The 8,871-nt window shown below is 42.9% G+C and overlaps 2 protein-coding genes across 16 annotated transcripts in view; one reads left to right on the top strand and one right to left on the bottom strand.

Annotated features, from left to right (window-relative positions):
- Positions 1-3,885: 3,885 nt before the first annotated feature.
- LOC121105371 (translation initiation factor IF-2-like) lies at positions 3,886-7,143 on the bottom strand. The gene is made up of 3 exons (XM_040641942.1): positions 7,096-7,143; positions 6,637-6,924; positions 3,886-5,306 (listed from the first exon to the last, which is right to left on the bottom strand). Exons 1-3 carry the CDS (start codon positions 7,141-7,143, stop codon positions 5,187-5,189), a joined length of 456 nt encoding a protein of 151 aa, XP_040497876.1. The 3' UTR covers positions 3,886-5,186.
- The window catches only part of YAF2 (YY1 associated factor 2), a 74,959-nt gene continuing 73,038 nt past the window's right edge, over positions 6,951-8,871 (top strand). For all 15 annotated transcript variants that reach the window (XR_005837909.1, XR_005837910.1, XR_005837902.1 and 12 more), the window contains exons 1-2: positions 6,951-7,167; positions 7,588-7,713. Coding sequence is in view for 4 of the 15 variants with exons in the window: in XM_040642345.1 (XP_040498279.1) it covers positions 7,142-7,167; positions 7,588-7,713 (152 nt within the window). In the remaining 11 variants the exon portion in view is untranslated. The remainder of the gene's footprint in view (positions 7,168-7,587; positions 7,714-8,871) is intronic.

Genomic DNA, 8,871 nt, shown 5'->3' with positions numbered 1-8,871 from the left:
ACCTCGAATAGCCAAAGCAATCTTGAAGAAGAAAAACAAAACTGGAGGTATCACAATTCCAGATTTAAAGTTACTTTACAAAGTGGCAGTAATCAAAACGGTATGGTTCTGGCATAAAAATAGACACACAGATCACTAGAACAGAAGACCCAGAAATAAACCCACAATTACATGGTCAATTAATCTTTGACAAAGTAGGAATCAATATACAATGGGAAAAAGTCTCTTCAACAAAAGGTGTTAGGAAAACTGGACAGCAACACGCAGAAGAATGAAACTGGGCCACTTTCTTTCACTATACACAAAATTAAACTCAAAATGGACTAAGAACCTAAAAGTGAAATGTGAAACCATAAAAATCCTTGAAGATCAAAAAGTTAAAAACAGAACTGCTCTACAATCCAGCAATTGCACTACTATCCTTTATCTAAAGGATACAAAAGTACAGATTCGAAGGGGTACCTGCACCCTGATCACTATAGCAGTATTATCAACAGCAGCCGAACTAGGGAGAGAGTCCAAACATCCATCGACTGATGAACGGATAAAGATGTGGTATATTTTATATATATACACACACACACACACATATATATAAAATGGAATAGTAGCCATCAAAAAGAATGAAATGTTGCCATTTGCAACAATGTGGATAGAGCTAGAGTATATTATGCTGAGTGAAATACTTCAGTCAGAGAAAGACAAACACCGTATGATCTCATATGTGGAATTTAAGAAAGAAAACAGATGAACAAATGGGAAGGGGGAAAGAAAAAAAGGGGAGAGGGAAACAAGGCATAAGAGACTCTTTTTTAAAAAACTTTTTAAAAGATTTTATCTATTCATTTGAGAGAGAGAGAGAGAGAGAGGGAGTGAGAGAAAGCACAAGCAGGGGGAGGGGGAGAGGGAGAAGCAGACTCCCACCGAGCTGGGAGCCCGAGATGCAGGGCTTGATGAGGGGCTCGATCCCAGGACCTTGAGATTATGACCTGAGCTTAAGGCAGATGCCCAACTGTCTGAGCCACCCAGGTGCCCCCATAAGAGACTCTTAATGATAGAGAACAAACTGAGGGTTGATGGAGGGAGGTGGGTGGGTGATGGGCTAGATGGGTGACGGGTTTTATTTATTTATTTTTAAAATATTGTATTTATTTATTTGAGAGAGAGAGCACAAGCACAAGCTGGGGGAGGCAGAGGGAGAAGCAGGCTCTCCATTGAGCAGGAAGCTTGATGCGGGGCTCCATCCCAGGGTGCTCGATCCCAGGACCCTGGGATCATGACCTGAGCTGAAGGCAGACGCTTAACTGACAGAGCCACAGAGGCGCCCCAGGTGATGGGTTTTAAAGAGGGCATTTGTTATGATAAACACTGGGTGTTGTTTGTATGTGATGAATCACTGAATTCTACTCCAGAAACCAATCTTGCACTGTTTGTAAAATACCTAAAATTTAAATCAAATTGAATAAAAAGATAAAAATAAAAATCCTTGAAGAGAGCACAGGAAGTAATCTGTCTGACATCAGCCATAGCAACATTTTTCTAGATAGGATCCCTGAGGCAAGAGAAATAAAAGCAAAAATAAACTATTGAGACTACAGTAAAATAAAAACCTTCTGCACAGTGAAGGAAGTGACCAAAAAAATTAAATGCAACCTACTGAATGGGAGAAGATATTTGCAAGTGACATATCTGATAAATGGTTAGTATCCAAAATAAATCAAGAACTGATAAAATTCAACACCAAAAAACAAATAATCCAATTTAAAAATGAACGTGAACAGACATTTCCCCAAAGAAGACATATACATGGCTAACAGACACATGAAAAGACGCTCAACAGCGCTCATCATCAGGGAAATGCAAATTGAAACTACAACGAGGTATCACCTCACACCTGTCAGAATGGCTAAAATAAAAAACACAAGAAACAACAGGTGTTGGTAAGGTTGTGGAGAAAAAGGGACCTTGTGCACTGCTGGTGGGAGTGCAAACTTGTGCAGCCACTCTGGAAAACAGTATGGAGTTTCCTCAAAAAAGTAAAACAAGAACTACCCCACAATCTATGAAGCGTACTACTGGGTATTTGCCCCCAAAACTCAAAAACACTAATTCATAGGGATACACGCACCCCTATGTTTATTGCAGCATTATTTACAGTAGCCAAACTATAGAAGCAGCCCAAGTGTTCATTAATAGATGAATGGATAAAGAAGAGGTGGAATGTTTATACAATGGAATATCATTCAGCCATAAAAAAGAATGAAATCTTGCCATTTGCAACGACATGAATAGAGCTACAGTGTATTATGCTAAGTGAAATAAGTCGATCAGAGAAAGACAAATACCATATGATCTCACTCATGTGTGGAATTTATGAAACAAAACAAATGAGCAAAGAAAAAAAAGAGAGAGAGAGAGATAAACCAAGACAGAGACTCTTAACTATAGAGAACAAACTGATGGTTACCAAAGGGGAGGTGAATGGGGGAGTTGGGGGAATAGAGCATAGGGATTAAAGAGTATACTCACCAAAAAAAAAAGTAAAGGAAAAGAAAAGGAAAAAAGTGTGGACATTTTTAATCTTTATCTTTTCAATTTTATTTTGTCCTCAAGTTCTTACAAATGCACAATCCTTTTTCCATACACCTGTAATCCAAAAAGCACTGAAAACTGAAAACATTTTCATATTTTACCTGATCTGTAATCATTCAGCAGTACAACATGAGTAGCACTGAGGTGAGATGATTTATGGACTTTATTTTCCCACATGGTGTATTTATATATTTTGCAGAAATATTAATGCATTTGATTATGGGGCACTATTTGAGAACCCACTTGGAGGGCTATGTAATTATGTAGTATTTGTACCATAATGCCTTTTGAAAATCCCAAAATGTCTTACTAATGAAACATATCCAGCCTTCAGGCTTTCAGATGAGGATTGTGAACCTGTACTACTAATGTTATAAGAATACACTGGAATGATAATTTAAAAAATCTTTGCTGACCTCTTTATGCTGGTGTTAAGAGCTTAATTGTGCCAGTCCCTCCTGCAAATTCATGTCGAAGTCCTAATCGCCCAGTTTCTCAGTATGTGACTCTGTTTGGATATAGGACCTTCAAAGAGGTAATTAAGATAAAATTAGGTCATTAGGGGAGGCCCTAACCTAATATGACTAGGGTCCTTATAAAATATGACTGGTATCCTTATAAGAAGAGATTAGGACACAGACACAAACACAGAGATGGTGGGCATCTACAAGCCAATGAGAGAGGCCTCAGAAGAAACCAACCCTGCTGACATCTTGATTTCACAGGGTAGCTTCCAGGATTGTGAGAAAATACATTTCTTTTGTTAAAACCACCCAGTCCGTGGTATTTTATTTTGGTAGCTAGAAACTAATAAAGTGGTAACATATAACTTTTATATTGAACAAAATCAGGAAAGGTATCTCTGCTTTACAAAAACAAAACACCAACTAACTAAACAAAAACCAAAAAATCAATCTTTTAAAATGTGATTGTTTTTACAATTGCAGTTAATTATTGTTATCCTTAATTCTGAGTTCTGTCAGGGAAAATTTGTCGCTCATTTCTCCCTCAGTTATACCATTTCCCTCACATTCCAGTCTTACTTCAGGTATTAGCTCCTATTATCAAATAACTATATAGAAAAGTTTAATACAAAGTTTTTATTGTTGTGTTTGCCCTCTTGTTAGAAACTCAGGGCTAATCAGAACCACCTGGGGTCTCTGGGATCCCACAGTTAGTTTCTTTTTCTTTTTTTTTTTTTTAATGATTTTTTATTATATTATGTTAGTCACCATACAGTACATCCCCGGTTTCCGATGTAAGGCTCGATGATTCATTAGTTGCGTATAACACCCAGTGCACCATGCAATACGTGCCCTCCTTACTACCCATCACCGGTCTATCCCATTCCCCCACCCCCACAGTTGGTTTCTTGATCTAAGACAGGCTCTCAATCTCTTCATCCACCTCAACAGAGGGAGATGATTGATCTAAGACAGGCTCTCAATCTCTTCATCCATCTCAACAGAGGGTAGATCCTGTACACAGGATCCCATGCACAGTTTCAGTAACTTTTTCAGTCTCTGTCATTCTAGGAAGCATATCAGAATGAAAGTGAATATTATTATATAAATGACCTAGGGATTATTTTAATTTTTCAAAGGTAAATCATTAGAAAATTTCAACACTTTCTTGTTAAATTGTTGAAACTATTGTTACAGTGCTTGTGTCATTTTACAAGTGCCCCTAGTGAACTGCATGTCTAAAGTATTAAACTGTTAATGTATTGACAAGACACCTGAAAGGGTAAGAATCTGGGTCACTCTAGTGACAAGGATCTTTATCTTCTCCATTGGCCACTATGCCAGATTAGCAGGAAACACTATAGGAAAAAGGTACGATTTTTGGGTAAGTAGGAGGAGTAGCTCCTGTATTGCTCTCTCCATGGAAGCGTGTTACAGGAAGGGGTTTTTCTAAAAGAAGCATCAATAAATGGGAGTGCAAGGGCACAAGCTTTTGTACTCGACCGAAACTGGGTTCCTAGTTCTTCTAAAAGGGCTACTACCATACTTTGCAGAGTTGTAAAGGTCAGTTGGAAGGGATGTTGTCATTTCAGCATCGATTGGCCATCCTCTGCACACAATACGCCTAACAGGCTGTAAATCCTGGTATTAAAACATATCTCATTAAAGAATTGGAACATAAGTGAATGTATTCATTCTCAGAATATTTATTGACTACCAATTATGTGTCATACTATTCTAGGGGCTGGACATGCAGTGATGAAGACAAAAAATAAAAGTTCCTGCCCTTCTTGATTATATGATTCAGAAGTGGAGTTTATTTTCCAGTGGTGGAGGTTGTATCCTAGTGAAATGGTGATGTGCAGCACGGTAGAGTTTTACAGTGTCTGATTTGATTTTCTTTTGGCTTAAAAATACATTGTTGCCATCACTTTTGCAAGTAGACCAGTTTTTGCCAGTCTCCCTAATGATCCATCTCCTTGATGAATTTTAAAAACATCATAATGCCTTAGACTTGGAAGGGACCTTAGTTAAAGTAATAGTTTTAACTCCTTTATTTTACAGGTGGAAAATTGGAAGTGACTTACCTAAGTGTATCCATTGTATTACTGTAAGAGTGAAGACTAGGCCTTAGATCTCCTCTTGTTTGCTTTTTTCAATCATATTCCTCATGGTTTCCAATTTGAGGTCGGAGTCTGCATTAAGTGACACTTTCAGAAAGTACAGATGGTGCAGTGAGTTCAGGGACCGCTGTAAATTGGGGTGATTTGGTTAATCAGAAACCATGGTTTAGTAAAAGACGAATAAGATATCTGAGCTCTAATCCTGGCCTTTTCATAAAGAAAAACCATTTAACCTAGGCCCTAAATTCCTTGTCTTTCAAATGAAGGGACAGGCTAGTTGATGAGAATATTTGCACAATACTTTGAGTCCTTTAAAAATAGTATGTGAAAAGATTTACAAAGCACCTAAACAATGTTATTAGCCATTTTATTATTAATCATACAACTTCATAATAATTATAGATACCATTTTGCAGATGAAGAAGTTGAGAATTACAGAACTTAAGCACAACTTCCAAGGTCCCTCAGCGAAGGGAGAACCTGGGAATTCTGACTTTACTAGTTCCTTCATAGTACATTAAGATTCTTTCAGTTATTAAGGGAATTCTGACTTTACTAGTTCCTTCATAGTACATTAAGATTCTTTCAGTTATTAAGGTTACTCTCCTACAGGAATTCAGACTTGCTGTGGAACTAGAAAGATGGAAAGACAGAAACAGTACAAGCTGAGAGAAGAGGAAAATATTTTATGTAGAAGCCAGCCATGTGGGTGAAGGAAGAGTTTTGGAAAAGGAATACATGAGTTTCATCTGCTGTCTGCCAGGAGGCAGCTTTTCCGATGGGGAGTCGGAGAGGGAGGTGGGGAGAAAGTGGAAATCCTTGAATGCCAAGCTATGGAGTCTGAGAGCCTTAGCAAAGTAGTGGATCAGAGTGGTAGCCTAATGTTGTCAGTATTTTATTTTTAATCTGGTTGCAGATTACCGAAAGGTTGGGGAAATGGGGGGTGGAGGGGGCTGGAGCTTCCGAGACCAGTTAGATGGTTGTTGCTAGAGTCTAGTATGAGATGAGGGCATCTGGTATGTTGAGGTAATGAGACTTGGGAGAAAGGTGTTCCTTTCTTAGTCAACAGACAGCATTCAGGGAATATGTTAACTTGTTATTTAAAAAAAAAGAAAAGGGCTTATGACTTTTTGTTTGGTTTTTTTTTTAAAACAGCTACTGTAGCGTACTGGGGGGCCGAAAGAGCGCATTTGGAATTAAAACCAAGGTTAAATTCTTGGCTTTGTCATCTTCTAATTATATAATACAGAGGAAGTCACCTAACCTCTTGAGCCTCGGTTTCGTTTCCTCTAAATTAAGGGCGACAATACCTTCTTCGTAGAGATTTGCGTACAGAAAATCAGTATTTTAAGGCACCTAGCAATGGCGCTCAATATTGGTTCCCGCCTTCCCCCAGGTTATCCCTCGGGTTGAGTCTGAGGAACCAAGGACCGCCGAGGCCGGGAAAGCGGTCCTACCTGAAGACCGCGGCCGGGCACTCCTCCCGAGCTGGGCTGACCTCCGAACGCCGGCCCCACCTGGGAGCACACTTCCCGCGGGATGACTGAGCATCCTCCGCCAGAGGGGCTTGGGAGCCCAGGGCTACCCCCACTACCCCGGGATGCGGTGGGGAAGCGCGGAGAACCCGGCGGAGGGGCGACGGCGGCAGCGCCCGGGCTGCAGCGGCCGCCCCCACGCCGCCCGCCCGCGAACTCGCCGCGGGTGCTGGGCCGCGCTGGCCGCGTTTGAAGTCTCCGGCGCCGCCGCTGGTTGGCCGGCGCGGGTCACGTGCGCCCAGGCAGGAGTTTCCCCGACAGCTGGAGGCTGCGTGGGATCCGGCTGCGGCTCCCGAGCTCAGCGGTGCGGCCTTCCCCGCCCCCTCCTCCCTCCTCCCCCGCCCGCTTCCGCCCGGCTTATTATCCTCCTTATTGACAAACAGAGCGGCCGCGGCGGCGACTCTCAGCGTGCGTTTGTAGCCAAGCCATGGGAGACAAGAAGAGCCCCACCAGGTAACAGCGCCCGGGCCCCCGGGCCCGGACTGTGCAGGCAGCGGGGCCCTCGCGCCGGGCTTCGGGCGGCCGTCTCGCTCGCCGCCCGGGCAGCGGGGCCAGAACGGGGGCGGCGCCGCTGCTGCGCGAGCGCTGCCGCGTGAGGGGCCGGCGCCGGCCGCCCCACAATGGAGCCGCGATGGCGGCGGCCGGAGCGGCAACCCCGGGTGTCAGAGCGGCGGCGACTGCGGCCGCACCCGCGCCCTCCCCCTTCCTGACTTCCCTCCCACTCCGAGCCAGAGCGCAGCGCGCCGGGGGCCCGCGGGGCTGGGGTCTCGGAATTGGGGCGGGGGGCGGGGCGGGGGCGGCCGCGGGGCCCGGGCGCCGGGCGCGGCCTGCTGGTGACCCCGCGCCGCGTCGTGTCCGGATTGTGTCCTGCAGGCCGAAGCGGCAGCCGAAGCCGTCCTCGGATGAGGGTTACTGGGACTGTAGCGTCTGCACCTTCCGGAACAGCGCCGAGGCCTTCAAGTGCATGATGTGCGATGTGCGGAAGGGCACCTCCACCCGGTGAGTCCTGGGCCTGCCCCGCGCGCCCTCGGCCGCCCGGGTCGTGGCGCAGAGGACGCCCCTGCGGCTGCCGCCCCCTCCCGTGACACTCGCAGACCCGGCGGGAGGAGGCGAGTCTGAGGTGGTGGCCGCGATAGGAATTGGGTCAGATTGATCGCGATCCAGGCGATGGTTTGCGGTGAAGGGTAATTGAAGAGGCCGTAACGTTATTTGCTGCCAAGAGAGGATAAATTATTTAAGGGAGGCATTAGCTACTGCGATTTAATTCGTATTGCTGAGTGTAATGCTCCCCCCCCCATTCCGGGTATAATAATATTGGCTGCATTGTTGTGTTAGTGTGTAGGAATCAAAGAAAAACCGTGAAATCCTCTGTAGAGGCAAAAGATGTAATTTAATTTCGTTCCTCAAAAAAAAGTATCTGACTAGAGAATACACAATGGGTTAAACTTCCTTTTTTTATATGTAGACGTTTAGAAGGGTCAGATCAAGGTTTTGGTTAGTATTTTTATTCTTATTCTCTAAGATTTTATAAATAGTTGGAAGTGAGCCCAGTCACAGGGACACATTTTTACTGAAAGTATCTGAATATTTTTAGTTTGATTAAATGGCACTCTATTAGACTATACAAATGAGAATGAAATGATCTCTGCTTGTTTTCCGTCTTTATTTTATTGTAGGCTTACAGTATAATAGCTCAGTCTTTTAAAAAAACCACTTAAGTGAATTAAGTGGATAAAGAAAATCATTCTGGATATTCAAAGTCTGACATTCTTGATCTGCCAACACTTGGTTATGGAGTTCCCTTCACCTTTATAGGAAAGTAGCCTTTGAATTTATTATAATCATGTGATTTATAGCTTAATATTTAGCTATCATGTATTTTGATATTAGAAAGTGTTAGAAACTATGCTATCGCAACAGTATACTCATATTGATGTGATATACTGTTGCTTTAAAAAAGGCCTACTCGAAATTGACATTGGATTTATATATTCAGTAGAAGTTAGATTTCTAAAAGTGAGATATCCAGATTCTTAAACATCATTTACAACAATTTATTAAATTTTTAAAATGTAGAGACAAATGGTTGGCAATAACTTAAATTTTAAGATTTGCTTAGTGAAGCTAGCTGCTTTTGACATACCTGTCTTTTTGTGG

This window comes from Ursus maritimus, unplaced genomic scaffold (genome assembly GCF_017311325.1).
Source record: "Ursus maritimus isolate PB19 unplaced genomic scaffold, ASM1731132v1 scaffold_26, whole genome shotgun sequence".
In the NCBI taxonomy this organism is placed as follows: domain Eukaryota; kingdom Metazoa; phylum Chordata; class Mammalia; order Carnivora; family Ursidae; genus Ursus; species Ursus maritimus.
The sequence above is the reverse complement of the archived record's forward strand: the minus strand, read 5'-3'. Positions and strand labels throughout refer to the sequence as shown.

What these genes read in the sequence shown, in the direction of transcription:
- LOC121105371 (XM_040641942.1), bottom strand. Translation starts at nt 7,143, where the DNA reads ATGGCTTGGCTACAAACGCACGCTGAGAGTCGCCGCCGCGGCCGCTCT. An exon ending in GTCGCCGCCGCGGCCGCTCT is followed by an intron (nt 6,925 to 7,095) that starts GTTTGTCAATAA and finishes CCGGCCAACCAG; the next exon opens with CGGCGGCGCCGGAGACTTCA. An exon ending in TGCCCGGCCGCGGTCTTCAG is followed by an intron (nt 5,307 to 6,636) that starts GTAGGACCGCTT and finishes CCCAATTTACAG; the next exon opens with CGGTCCCTGAACTCACTGCA.